Source organism: Nelumbo nucifera, chromosome 2 (genome assembly GCF_055504915.1).
Source record: "Nelumbo nucifera cultivar China Antique chromosome 2, China Antique-T2T, whole genome shotgun sequence".
Taxonomy (NCBI): domain Eukaryota; kingdom Viridiplantae; phylum Streptophyta; class Magnoliopsida; order Proteales; family Nelumbonaceae; genus Nelumbo; species Nelumbo nucifera.
Genome location: NC_142650.1, coordinates 30,301,754 through 30,317,111, shown reverse-complemented (window position 1 = coordinate 30,317,111; position 15,358 = coordinate 30,301,754). Strand labels below are relative to the sequence as shown.

Here is a 15,358-nt window from a genome sequence, read left to right as displayed (position 1 = left end):
GCCAAGCCCTTTTTTGTACTTTTCTTCTTATTATTTGTTGGAACAATTGTTGAACCAAAATCTAAAGCTTTAAATTTTAAACTAGTTTCGCTTGAGAAACCTCGAATTAATTCAAAGTAGCTCAGGATGATAAATGGGTCCCATATGTTTGAAGCTGACGCGGTGTACCCATGATTGGACCAATATTACGAGTAGAACCATAGACGATTTTAACTCTAAGAAAAGTTGAGGAAAAAACTCTATATAGGTAGTGAAGTGAAGGAGAGAAGCTTTTAACATACACATGCATACATGCATCACCCAAAATTTAGTCTACCTTAACCAATGTTAAGCCAAATCCACTCCATCCAAACTCAGATTTGGGCCAACAGTTAAGCCCTTCAGCCTTCCATACACCTGGTCCAGCCCAACCCAATTGAAACCCCTAGCCCTAGGAAGAGTATCAGATGACCATCAAGAAGACTTATTATTAATTTGGTTTTAGCTTAGAAGAATACATCAGCATTGCTCTTTAACTTGGATGAGAGCAAGAAGTTGCCTTCCCTGCAACATTTGTCGCACAACCAGAATAAAGTGGCTTGGCTAATTTCCAACTGGATGATCTAAATCCATTATTCCGTCTGGCTTTGTTAGAAATTGTTTCCCACTTTTCTGGTGTTTGTATCATTGTATGCCGTGTTTGGCCTTCTGACTAGGAATTTTGGGTTTCTCACGTTTATGAACCTCAAAGCCAGTCTCATTTTACTATGCTGGGTTGAACTTCCTATGGGTAATTTCCAGTTATTTCATCGGTAACACCAAAGCTATTTTTTTCCTGTCTTTAAGCTTCTACATTTTCAGTGTTTGCAACAGTAAAACCATATAAGCTCTATAGTACTTCAGTAAGAGGGAAAAGCTGAGATGACCTCGTCCCATTATTTTATTGATAATCGAGAATGGATCCAATGTAGAAGAAAGCCACAATGCTATCATTTGATTTCATTAGGAAGCCAAAAGGCTTATTAGATAAATGAGCTTATGAGCTAATGGCAAGCTTAAACTTATAGGCAAGTAGGCTTCCCTCTCTCATTTTCAGATGAAAGTTCTCAAGACCACCATCAATGGATTTGCTAAAATAAGACATAGATGGGGAGATAATTTTCTGGTTCCTCCCCACCCCCAAAATCATATGCATGCTACCAAAGAACAATAATCCTTTCTACAAAAAAGGAAAAAAAAAGTTCCAAAGGACAATACTGATTTTGCTTCAGAAATGTAAGGCCAAAAATTGTGATTTGCTCAATTTGCTAAACAGTTTTCGAACATTCCTCACCTTCACAGGTAATTTTGAAATGTATGCAACAACTAAATCATTTTGCTTCAATTTACAACTGTGAACCAAAGCCTTTCCACTGTAACAGGACAAAGTTTCATCTTCCCCAGCTCCGAAGAAAAGTAATCATCCTAGCAGATAGCAGGAATACATGGAACTGATGGAAGAACAGTCTGGCCATATGAAATTGTCAGTTGTGTTACTTGAGTAACTGAAACTGATATGAAACCATCAACCTGTATTTGGAGCAACTGAGGATCCTGATATGGTGCAGTCCAGCGAAAAAATTGCATGCCCTGGTGCCAACTTGTATGATCAGTGTGAAGAGGAATTGGGACCAATTGAAGGTGCAGATTCTGTTATTCTCAGGGCTCCCCCAAGTTCAACAGGAACAAGAGGGATGAGGGAGTGCAGTACGTCTGTTATCAATGGCCTGTAACTTGGTTCTGGTTGCACACACAAAACAGCTACAGCAGCAACCTACACAATAATATTGTAGTTGACAAAGCATGGAAAACCACATTATTATACTGATTATGGAGTCTCAAGTCATAATCCTAATGTAGTACAAGGGTAGCTCACAAAAACATACCACATAATACATGAAACCAAAGGTTAATTTTAACTTCTATTTATAATAAAAGCAGTTTACAACTCTCTGCTGGAGCTGAGGGTAGTTCACAGACCTGGTATAAGTGTTTCAGATCCATCATGTTCCTGATCACAGGATCAACAATGTTTGGAAGCTTTGATCTATCAGTGAGCTGAGGCAGGGCCTACAAGTGCAGATAGTGAAACACCAAATCATTAAGGTTCAAGGATTCAAAAACTAGTTCATTGAATCAAAACTGCTAAACTCAATAAACTTAGGGATAAGATTGGAAATTTCCCTAGTAATGGTCCTGCCTGGACAGGTGACAGGAATTACAGCAGAACATACCCATGTGACAATAGATTGGCATTCAGTTGATTCCATCTTTTCTACAGGCTTTCTTCCCATAAGAAGCTCCAAAAGGACAACTCCAAAAGCATAGACATCACTTTTCTCGGTCAACTTACCTGAAAATTCAACAATCATGAACACTATGGCAAGTTATGATCTCTTTTCGTCTATATTGTCCATAGCAAAAATTGGAATTCAATATGTTGAAACAGTGAGATGCCAGTTTCATAATCTTTAAGGACATTATTGATGGTCCACATGCAGTACACCCAGTTTTCTTACAAGTTAACATTTACATTAATATCAAGGAAAACTTAGTCACAGGTCTTCAACCTAAAGCACAAAAACCAAGTCACCGCATTTGCAGCAGGTGTACATCGATGCATTTGGTATAGCATCCTTTAGAGGCCTATGAGAAATGCATGCTACATCTCCCATTCAAGGGAAAAGACAGAAAGGAAGAAATGTTAATAAAAAACACAACTATTTCCTCACATATAGGTTGAGCAGGGTTCGTGAAAGATGAATTAAGAGCATGGGGGGGAAAACTAATCAGCAGATCACCAAATTAATATAAAAAAATCAACTCAGTTCACATACCATCTAAAAGATACTCTGGTGCTACATATCCCAAAGTACCAGAAAGCTTAATGTTCTTGTTTTGGGCCCCAGAAGTTACAGCAAGACCAAAATCAGAGAGCTGAATCAAGACAAATTTGTAGAACATATTTAGAGGATTTCATAAAGAGAGACTATAATGTAAAGCAACACTATAGACTGATGATAAAAATCCACCACAAGAGACCAACTTATCTCGGTGATAAAATTAAATTATTATATTTTTAATACTGATAAAAAAAAAACATAGAAAAGTCTCACCAGTTGCTTGATTTTTACCTTTGCATTGAAATTGGAATCTAGAAGAATATTTGATGACTTTAGATCCCTATGGATTACTGGAGGATTGCAGTGTTCGTGTAGATATTCTAAACCTCTGCATCAAAGTATTACACCATTCAAGTCAAGACCAGATAGGAAAGCATGGACCGAGGAAATTGCAGAAAGTCAGAAACGAAGTGATTAAAGAAGAGAATATAAGAATCAGACTTAACAATGTGGCAAACTCACTTTGCTGTTTCCAAAGCAATTTTCATCCTGATGTGCCAAGTTAAAGCTGACCCATGAGACGGTCCTAAAACATGAAACCAATTAGAAATCATTACTTGTTCACTTTCTTGTAACTTCTTTTTGGACTTAGCAATCTCAGATAAAAAGAAAAAGAAAGAAAGAAAGCAATACCGATATACCATGCAATTGGGTTTCAAGAGATCCATTCTGCATCAATTCACAAACAAGAAACCTTGTCTCAGCATGAATGCAATAACCCAGAAGAGAAATTATATTGGAATGTCGTAGGCGACTCAGTAAATCCACCTCATTCTGCAATTTCAGTTTACAATGGAAAACCAAAATCATTAAGACAGAAAAACAAAACAAAACAAGCCACAAGAAATCCCAGATTATTAAAAAAAAGAATAGAACCTCAAATTCTTTCTCTGCATCCTGCCCTCCACCCTCTAGTCTCTTTACAGCAGCAAGAAAGTTTTCATCAAAGCGAGCCTTGTAAATACATCCAAAGCCACCTTCCCCCACAACATTACTTTCCCGGAAGTTGTTTGTGGCTGCTTCTAACAACTGATAATCAAACACAGAAACGGGTACCTTCTTACCAGTCGTCTTCAAGGAATTTAATTTACCCAAAGCTGAACCTAATGCAAGACCTCTCTATCAGCATCACCTCGTTAACATTCTAAGAGAGGGATAAAAAGAAGAGAAGAAAAGATCTAAGAAGAGAAGCACAATACATACGATCCTGCAATTCAATTGATTCAGAAAAATAAACCAAAGAGAAGTGAAGTGGGTTATTTTGGGAAATGTTGATACCTGAGCTCCGTATGCTCTTTGGATCCGAGTTTTTTGAGTTCTTTCGTCGACAAACCCAGCAGCAAAGGAGCGATAACATGATTATACCCAAGGCAGAGGATGTAAAAATAAGTGGTATTAGCAATTTCTTATCTAAGTGATGATGTTCCTGTGCTCTTTCGTCTTCCACCCCTGGTTTGAGAAAGATTCAAGAAACACAGTTGAGCGAATTTCTACCTTGGGAAGGAAACGAATCAAACCCAGTAAAAGAAAGCAGTAGAGAGCACAGAAATTGTCCTTGAGTCGCAGAAAAAACAACAAGCATTGTACGTATTTTTGCCAAGTGCCTAAGCACCGGAAAAATGGACAGAAAAGACACGGAAAAAAAGGGTACTAAAGGTTTTTCCTTTGTGATCAAATCAAATACAAATGATTCAGACATTTTAAGGATTCACCGAGAGAATTGGGAAGGAAAAACAAAAATGAAATTAAAGATCAAAACCCATAAACCCTGAGAACAGATAAGAAAAAAAACAAATTTCTTAAACTTCCTCTGTTTGGTAAATTTAATGAATAAATTTATTCAAAAGTTTGAATTTTGAATTTGGAAAAAAAAAGATAAACAAATTACTTTACCCATCCAGAAAAACAGGAAACGAGCCTACAAATGAACAGAACTCGAGAAGTCCAAAAACCCATGAAGTAAAACAAAGAACAAAGAACACACAAGACAATAAGGCGTTGCTTGAGTACCTGGAGAAAGTGCCGCCATTGTTGCAGAAACTGGAGAAGTGGGTTTATATTCAGGGGACAAGGCAGGTGCAGAAATTGTGGAAAACAAGGGCTCTGGTCTAGCATTACTGAGAAGAGGAAAGCAAGAAGCCCAAATGGGTAGAAGAAGAAGAGGAGGAGCAACCTTCATTTCCTGTTGAAAAAACACAGAACAGAGAGGAATGTATTGTTGTCTTGTTCAAAGACGGGAACAAATAAAGAAAGAGAGGGAAATCTGGGAAAACTATGTAGGAATTGATGTTTGGATCTTCTGCCTTTTTTTGAATTTGGCCCAACTTTTTTTTTTAATTTAATCTTCCTTTCTCTCTGCAAAAGCCAGGAGACAAAAGACTGTAGAAAGGAAAACAGGAACTAATGCAAAACAATAATGTGGCAGTTATCAAAAGGTGAAGGCCAAAAGCTGAGAGTCTGAGACTGAGATCAGATGGGTCTAGCAAATGGAGAGAAGAACTGAAGAAGCACATGACCAAGATACCCTTTATTAAACCTCATTTATTTGGGATGCCGAAAGAGTATGGTATCGGAAGAACTTTAACCAATCAGAATTCAGAAGCACCTGAATTTTTTTATGAATTGCACTGTAGCAGTACCACTTCAATGATATCGGTTGATGGGTTATCAGTTTCTCATTTATCATTGCCTTAATAAATAATAATCGGAATCTTTATTTATAACATTCCATTTATTTCTTTTAAATCCACTTAAGCTTTTTCTTGCTTTTAATTCCAACAAAAAAAAACATTTAGATTTTTTTTCTTTTTTGAGAAGAATACATTTAGAGTCTACACTAAATAAGGCAAATTTGAATTTATATTCGACTGATTAGTTATTTTTGTTACTTAATATAAATATATAATATATAAATTATTTATGTTATATAATATTATATATATAATGCATAAATGCTTTATATTATATATAATACATAAATACTCTTCAGAAATAGCATTTACACTCCTGATCACATTGAGCACCATTTTTATAGGGGCAAACAGAAAGACAAAGTTACCCTTGTATTATGAATTTTACAATATTTTTCATCTCATTAAGGATGATATGTCTCATTAACAAAAGGGATGTGCCCAAATCACTTCCTTAGGATGGGAAGACATGATATTGAGAAAAAAAATAGTTACCAATCAGGGTTTTCATAAAAAATTACAGGGTTTTGATTGGTCAAAATCTTTTCAGTATGATGTCTTTCGGCATCTTAGATTTTTGCAATGAGATAAGAAACAAATTTAAAAGAAAAAAAAAATTGCAGTTGGAGAAGCTACATCTAATTGTTTGAAAGAAGGCCAACACATCAAAAAACCCAAGATTGACCTTTTCTCTAATATCATTCTATGCATGATAGACCCTTCCATTGGTAATGAGGTCTATCAACTGTTATAGGGTTGTCATCTTATAACAAGTACAATTATCATATAAGAGCTGGCCAACTAAACAAAGAACAACAAGATTAGACGTATTAAGTGAGGTCTCCGTTGAAAGCATCCACATCGATGGGAGTGTGGATGGGCTCTACACCTCATTCCAGCTGCTACTATCTCATTTTGTTGAAAAAGGGAAGGAAATGGGTCCCAATTCCCAACATCATGTGTGAAAGATTTTCTTGTTTTGGTTTTTAGTTATAAGTAAAAGCTATATATGGTTGGCATTATCATCACCAACAGATGAAGACAATCTTATTTGAAAAAGACAGTTATGCCATATACCCTAAACAGACCAAACAACCAAATGTTAGGATTTAGAAAACGGAAGTATTAAAGTCAATGAGGCTTTTTTGATAGTTTGGCCCTTTTAATAGAGAAAACAATCCCTTCATGAAAGGAAATCTCTCTCTCTCCAATTATGTTTGAATATCACAAAAGAAGAAGAAGAAATGAAAAGAAAATAAAAAAGAAATTGACTTTGCTTGGGTTCCATTTGGTTGCCAAGGGAGTATAAGAAAGAAGCTAAAAGAAAATATTTGTTTTCTTAAAGGAGATTGACAAAAAATAAAATAAAGGTCGAAAAAATGTGAAAGTTAATGGGCTCCATCCATGCATCCATTTTGCAACCTGCACTGCATCGAGGGATTATTTGCAAAGGAAAAATAGCTACTATTAAAAAAAAAAAAAAAACTTTTGGAATCTTGTGTGGGTCCCATCCTCTTTTAGGCCAATCAAACATTTATTTTAATATTTTCAAAAAATTGGGAAATTTTATGATGTCACTAGGTATGATACAAGAATTTTGACCAATCAGACCTTTCAGGGACAAATTTTGATGAACATCAGTTGTTTGCTTACCAACTAGTAATCAATATGAGATAAAATGGGAAAAAGTACACTGAGATGGTTTGGTTATTTGCATAAAAGATCATCTACGACATCATTATAAAGAAATGAGTTACAACAGTTAAAATTGAAGGATTTTAACTGCTGAAGGAACTAAAAAAAGCATCCTCTAAAATAAAGGAGCTAAAAGAGCTAAAGGGCTTTGAATAGAAGATGGGTTTAAGTAGTAAGAAATGAGTTACAACAGTTAAAATTGAAACATAGATATGACACTGAATAGAACAGAATGGCAAAACAAGGTTAATGTAGCACCCGATATATTCAGGGCACAATGACCAAGATACCAGTTGATTGATTATGGTCAAAACTCTTCATTCTACTTCATTTTGTTAATAATTAAAAGGAAACCATAGCCTCAGTTTGGTTGACAAGGTTAACCAAATGTATGAAAAGAAAAAGGTTAAGATGAAATAAGTTTTCTCTTTTGATTTTATAGGGAAATTTATGGTTTGATTGCTAATAAGAAAGTGAGAGAAAATGAGAAAAATTAAAATTTTGTCAATAAAATCCAAAAACAATACTAAAAATGTGGCTGGGAATCACCACACAAATATTTTTTTATACCAAAAGAAATTTTAAATTACTCTTTTTCTTGAAAACTATCTGTAAATACAGAAATAAAAAAGTGCAAAGTGCATAATGGGTTGATATTTGATGGAGCCCACTACCACCCTTTTAAAAGCTTGCTTTGTTTTTTCCTGCCAATCAGACATCTTTGATAAAAAAAAAATAGAAAAATTGTTTTGATTTTTTTTAGTTTCTTTCACTTTCTTATATTCTCTAATCTCTAGGTAACCAGACAAAGCCTAAAGGATAGGAGATCGGCTTCAGTCAGTTCCAGGCCCGTTCGAACACCGTTCGAACAGCCTTTATAGCCTTACATTGGGAATATCTAAGTACCTATATACTTTACTTCATGGGGAGATATTCTCAATGCAATGCGATAAAGGTTGTACAAACAGAGTTTGCACTGACTGAAACTGAGTTTCAAGGATTGAAAATAAATAGAGGAAAACAGTAGAAAGTGAGTCCATGTTCTCTTAAAAAAATTATTTTTTTTCGCAACCAAACCCAATTTTTGGTTTATTAAGATGGTTTTCCTAACCAGTTTTCTTATTAAATTTAGTGCTTAGGAGTGTTATTTAATCCTTAATTAGGTTATTGTGAGGTATTAAACTAATGTTATGAACATCTAAGCCAAAAAGGATGAATGCTGATTTAGGATCAAGAATGAAAATATCCATCCATATTAATGATGATGGAGATGCATGGATACATCATACATAGGTATTTTGAAACTTAAGACTTTAGGCTGATAAAATGCATCCTTTGTACCAATAAAAGAAAAAAAGTATCAGTCATATCGATAGACATTGATATTATCAGACATATAAATATTTTCATATTTTGATGCTTGCTTATAATTTAAATTTCTATTTATACAACCAAAGGAATAGCGGTTCAAAGATGCGGCTACTGCATCACTGATTGTGCCACTTGCTTTTTTTTTTTTTCTATATGCCTTGGAAGGTATTTAAATTTTTAATTTCAACTCAATCCTTTGAAAATATGTTATTCTATCATTTTAAAATAAATAAAAAAAGAAGATATATCACATATCCATATTTGACCCTTGTGACATTTACCCTGCTTGCACTTTCTTCTAATATTATAAGAACACATCACGTGTTAGGTAAAATTTAGGCTTGAAATATGAACTAACCAGCATGGATTGATCCCAATCAGTACTGTTTTAGGTGGCACAGATGATGGCCCATCAAAGTAGAATTATGGTCCAAGATCAAGGGGGGCAATGAAGCAACTTATTTTAGTGGGTAAATTACAGACAGCCACCGAGGGAGCACTTCACACTTGGCTTTTTTGAAACACTATAAGTATTTATTTTAAATTCTGGGATTATATATGCTGTGTTTGGTTCAGTTGATGTTTATTGAAAAAATGTCGTCACACCAGTGCCACATAAGTGATGGTGTTTATTACAAAAGAAGTAAAATGAAATAACTGTTTGGTTTTATCGTTTATTAAATAATTGGTAGAAAACTGAAATGCTTTGATTTTTGTGTATGGAGCATTTGGGGAAATGTCAAATTCTTATTTTCTCCAATGCTTTGGGTTAATTTTGGTTGTTGGGGGCCAACAGTCTTTCCTGTTGAGAGAGTTTCTAGGTTGGGCACATTCACGGCAGTTCACCAATTCACGAGCATGCCTTTCTTGTTGAGAGAATTAATTTGCCCACTCTCGTGGTAACATGGCTGATGAGGGGTGATTTGGCCCGACCTAGTGAGAAGAACACACGTGGATAGGATTTGCCAGCTAGACTATGAATCAACGTTTATTGCCACCTCAACACCACGTACCACCTCAGCAGGCAAGGCCATTTCGGGTATCTCGGACACCTCGACGATGACCGAGGTCTGAGTAGCTCAGGATTGCCTAACTTGCCGAGGTGATACGTCAGACTTCTAGAAGCATGCTAATTGTCTCCGAGCTCTTCGGGATCATGCCACATAACCATATGACTTATTCTTATCTCGCCCGAATCGAACAGACACGACGGGCCTTGTTGGCTAGCACATTAACCACCTCCCAGGGCGAAATGGACTCCTAACAGAGCGGGTTGAGGATCTCAGAGGAGTTTCGTGAGACATACAACATTCTAGCTATATAAGGGCATCAGCCCTTGAGACCCAGGTACGTGCGATTTAGTGCATTCTAGCTCTCGTATTCATTTACTTTCAGCTTGCAACCTAGTACTAACTTAAGCATCGGAGTAACCATGCCTGGTTAACCACCCTGGGTTCTCTGAATGCTTCTTCTTTGTAGTTCGATCAACCAACTAGGCAAGCTACCCTCTAGTTAGGAGCTACCAAATCGTGCACCATCAATTCAACCCAGAAACTCTCTCAATAAGAAAGGTTGTTGGCCCCCAACAGCCAAAGTTTTTCCCAACGCCCCAATGTTTCTTGAAACCAAATGCTGATGTGGCACACTTTAATGGGGTTAACTTTGGCTATTGGGGCCCAACAGCATAAGCTGTTGAGACAGTTTCTGGGCTAGGCATGTTCTAGGCAGTTTACCTATTCACACCCATGCTTTGGTTTTTAATCAAAATAAATTAATATGTAATTACTAATTTACCCATTCTCATAGTAACGTGGCATTTCCAGAAATTCTCTCGACAGCATAATTGGCCCCCAACAGCTAAAGTTTTTTCCACTTTGATGGGTATTAATCTGAGATGGAGGGTAAAAAACATTCAAAGTGAAGTCCAACCAAACAACAAAAACAAAAAACATTTAAAGTAAAAATTTTTTAAGTGAAAAAAGTACAAATAAACGGCCTATCCATAAACGCCCAATGAACCAAACACATACATAATAAGTGAAATTAAGTAATGATTCGCACTTGACAAATAAGTCCACTTGTGTTTTGTTTATTTCTTAGGGACTACCCCCATCTTTAAAAAGTCGATAAAACCCTATTGTTTTTTCTCCATCAATTCTTAACTTGCAAGGTAGGGACTAATGTGGAATCTCAGTGGTGGTGACTATCGTTTGCTCTCCCTTGTGTCAATATGATATTTATAAATATTAAATATATGCCTATGTTAATGGTTATAATTGTCATTTCCACAAATATAAGTACTTATGGAATAAGCGGTTTACAAAACACTACAACACAAATAAGTATTTAAAATAAGTGTAAGTGGTTTGAGAAAAATATGCCTCCCAAACACTAATATGTACTTAAAAATAAACACTTGTTGAATAAGTACTTATTCGAACGAGCACTTATTTCCCAACATAGCTCAGTCTCCTAAACTTTGTTTTGCCACAAGACCTCTTGAATTTTTGAATTTCAACACTTATCTCCAACCATTAGCATCCCACTTAGAGAATTTTTCTTTGAACCAAGGTTCCAAAATATCGGCCCCTATTGGCTGATACATATCGCATCGGGGCTTTCCCGATGCGCCCCTATAGGGGGTGTATCAGGTCAAGCCATGGTTCAGAGGGTAGCCGGGACTTAAACCGGCCTCTCTGGACTGGTTTTGAAAAAAAAAATTAATGAAACACAAAAAAAGCACCAATACAACCCAATATTTAGAACCATGCTTTGAACTAGTAAATGTTCATGTGTCTTGCATGTGATAATTTCAGTAATAGCTCAAAAAATGATAATTTCAATATCCTTATTCAAACCCATTATAAAAAAGATAAGTAATCAAAGCATGGTGTAGTTGTTGATTAATTTTTTTTTATTTTCATTTCCATTGTTAATAAAACAATATTTATGTATATGATAAATGTATGATTTTAGATATGTGCAATTCTTTTTGTATTTTTTTGTTTTTACCAATTTTTCAGTTTTTATTGTATAATTATGACATCATTTGTTAAGTGTTTATATATACATATATGTGCAAATGTGTCTATATGTGTATATAGTTAGGTTGAGCTCAAGCTACCTAACGGATAGGTTTGAGCCTAACCCAAAAAGTTGAAAAGACCAAACTTTTGGGCCCACCTAACCTAAGGTTTGAAAATCCAAGCCTAGGTTGTTTTAAAATTGTGAGATATGTCAATCAAAGCTTGAGTTGGAATGCCCAAGTAGACCCCTATGGACCATTGACCACTGCTTAGATGGAAAACAATTTCCTTTCGAGTTAAATTAACTTTCTATTTTATTTTCATTATTAATAAAAAAAACTTTTGTTTATTACAAGTTACAACTATTATTTTTTGCACAATGAATACATATTTTTTATTCACAATTCCTGTATTTTCTTAATAATTCAGTGCTTTTACTTTTTTAAAATTTTTATTATTTAATTATGACATCATGGGTTTACCCATTTGACCTAAAATGTTGAACCATTGACCCAACACTTAAATAAAGAAAATGGCTATGTTTCTAGATAGTTTTTAGATTTTGTATTTCATTTTGATCATTAATAAAAATTTTTCTTATTTATCATACTTATTTTTTTAATATGATAAATATCTAATTGTAGAGAATGGATGTTAACACCTTAAATTTAGGGTTCAATGAGTTATGAGAGAGAATTGAATGAAGTGAAAATAGTATTTCAAATTGCATTTTTTGCCGTAATAATCAAAGAGGGACCAAATTCAAAAGTAGAGGTGTTTTAGTCAAGAAAAATTCTACAAAACTTATACTTTAATGTACCTTGATTAAAAAACTAATAAAAATAATGATTCAAATTACATTTTTACCCTCATAATAAAAAGTGACCAATGACCTTTTAGTAAAAAAAAGTCCATAATCTTACACTATTTCTCTCTTGGGTTCAAAACTTTAAATATAATGTAAAAAAAGCATAATATTGGAACAACTTATAACCAATCAATTTCCACCATAAAAGTGAAAACCAATCACGTGGATTTTCACCAAAGTTTATGAGGGAGTATTGATTGGTCAAAGCCTTTTTAGTAATGTCTTTCAGGCATCATAGATTTTCCCTTTCCACTTTTAAAAGTGGTAAAAGTGGGAGGTGAAAAGAGTTACAGTAAATGAAAATTTCATCTTTTATACTTAAAAAAGCATGGTTTAAAGTATTGATACAATATGCTCCGTATCGGGCGTATCGTATTGTATCTTTTGAAAAAGATACGGTCCAAAACGCCTATTTTTAGGTGTTTCGGACCCCCAACTTTTTTTAATAATAAAAAACATGTTTTAAGATTCCCAAAAAACCAAAATTAAAAAAAAAGGTGTTTCGGCCGTTTTTAAGTACCGATATGATACAGCCGATATGTGTATCGTATCAATACTTTGAACCTTGATTAAAAGTTGGCTAATATCATACCTTGTCCACTTGTCACAAATTCAGTAGTCTTGGAAAAATCCTTTATGAAGTTTAATTGCATTGGATTGGAATTTTTAATAACCATTTGTTTAAATCAATAGAGGCAACTTAAAAAGAGATATCGTGTTTCAGTAAAATTTCTTAAAAAATGCTATAAATGTTATGTAACTTATCAAAGTGGGATTTTGTTATTTTAATCATTTTTCTCCATCAAATATTTATATTTTTTGTTTGTAAATTTTGTCCCTTTTTTGAATGGGAAGAGAAGGTATATGCTTTTGATGGCAGATGTGAAGGTGAAGGTATGTTTTTTTAGTTGGGTGAACTTTAATGAAAGGATGATGTGGAGTTTATTCACATCATTTTTACCGTTCTACATTATTACAAACAATATCAACTTTCTTAATTACGATTTTTTTTTGTCAAAATACAAAATTGTCCCTAAGAGATCTAGTGGTTAACGGGTAATTCATGTCCAATAAAAATTCCAAAAACCAAAACCCTATTCACAATTTTATAACTAGTATAGATATAGATATTTCTAAAGGCTCAGTTTGGAAGGAGTATAAATACAAACATATAGAGTGCAAAACCTTGTATTTTGTATTATTTTATATATATTTGTACTGTGCATATTTGTATTTGTATTCCTTTCAAACTGAGCTAAAATCTCAAATTACCCATATATTATTTTATGAGTCCATTTTGCCCTTTTGATTTTGGGGTGTTCAGATGTGTGAGTTGATTTTTGTTTTTGAAAACAAAGTATATGTTTGGCATCAATGTTGCAGATACAGCACAATTTCCTTAGAAAACGGTGTTGCTGATGTGTGGGTTGGAAGCACCGTTTTCTGAGAAAATGGTGTTCTTTTTTTGTTTGAAAACATTACTGCCAGATAAGATATTTCCTAGAGTAATAACAATACTTTCTGTTTGGTACTAGTGCTCCATATCTATAGAAAGTCCATGTCATTGTTATTATTCTATTTCCTAGAGTAATAACAATACTTTCCGTTTGGTACTAGTGCTCCATATCTATAGAAAGTCCATGTCATTGTCACATCACATCCCCGTTGGCAGCAACACGCTCTAATCTGAGAAAATGTCAAATTCAATATTACTCTAAACCATGCCTTCTCGATTTTCAAAGCATGGCTTAGAGAACCATTTTTTATAAAAAAATAATTTCAAACAAACAGACATTTCGTAAAGCATCATTTTTTTCGGATATAACACTGATATATCACCATTTTCTAGAAACGGCATCGATGCACAGTTTTTCTAAAATCTTTGAAATTGCCTTGACAACAATTGATTCATTCAGTGCCATGAGAACATTTATACTTTATAATGATTATTTTTCATCGTTTTGATATTTACTACTGTCATAGTGTCATAGTCAATGCCATATTGGGTATGGAATTGCTGATCCATAAACGCTATTGAAATCTGACCCGCATAACTCCAGACCCGTTTGTCTTATCAACTGAATGACCTGTTTTATCCTACCCAAGTTTCTGTTGTGCGGGTACCACTGGCCAGTGTTGGACTTTGGGTTTGTCATTTTCCACCTAATTAGGTTTTGGACCGACCCGACCTCACGGAGTGCTACTGTTTGTAGGTCAACAATTGAGGGGACTATTTGTCTCCATTTCCCTCAACCCAATCCCAATTATTGTGACAAACATACTTCTTGTATATAAGGTTGCTGCTGGGAATGGAATACCAGTTGTCAGACTCAGTGACATCTCTCTGCATTCTTTTAAAACCCTAGTTGACTTTTACAGTAGTGCTTCAGAAACACCTCAAAAAAAAAACATTGAAGAAGAATAAGAAGTCTATTAAAAGAAGTTGGGCCATGACTAATAAGGGCCCATATGTTTCTTCATGGGCTTGTGGGCCATGTGTTGAAAATATTTTTCAGAAATACTTTAAAAGTGGAATCAATTCATTAGAGAAAGGAAGAGAGGAAGAGCAGAGGGAAAGCTATCAGAAGTGGTGTTTAGTAATAATTGTCTCTGATTTCTTTCTTTTTTCTTTTTATTTTTTGATTTCTTATTGAAGCGAAGCTGCGACTCTTACAGCGAAGTTGCAGAGTGAGAGATATCTTATCATTTTTTAATAGCAACCCTGAGTCCCTGAATTTTCTATGGTAGTGAGAAGGTTCCTGTTTCCACTTAAATGGGTGGTGGACC

General features: G+C 34.6%; 1 protein-coding gene across 2 annotated transcripts; it reads right to left on the bottom strand.

Moving 5' to 3' along the window:
- Positions 1–1,239: 1,239 nt before the first annotated feature.
- LOC104603374 (putative receptor-like protein kinase At1g80640) lies at positions 1,240–5,422 on the bottom strand. Of its 2 annotated transcripts, none has more exons than XM_010267395.3 (10): positions 4,932–5,422; positions 4,200–4,370; positions 3,798–4,018; positions 3,563–3,695; positions 3,384–3,447; positions 3,153–3,249; positions 2,856–2,955; positions 2,253–2,371; positions 1,999–2,088; positions 1,240–1,792 (listed from the first exon to the last, which is right to left on the bottom strand). In XM_010267395.3, the coding sequence occupies exons 1-10, from the start codon at positions 5,098–5,100 to the stop codon at positions 1,628–1,630; spliced, it is 1,329 nt and encodes a 442-aa protein (XP_010265697.1). In that variant the 5' UTR covers positions 5,101–5,422; the 3' UTR covers positions 1,240–1,627. The 2 variants fall into 2 exon arrangements, with proteins under 2 accessions (XP_010265697.1, XP_010265695.1); XM_010267393.3 differs by having other exon boundaries at positions 3,798–4,024; positions 4,932–5,392.
- Positions 5,423–15,358: the final 9,936 nt, after the last annotated feature.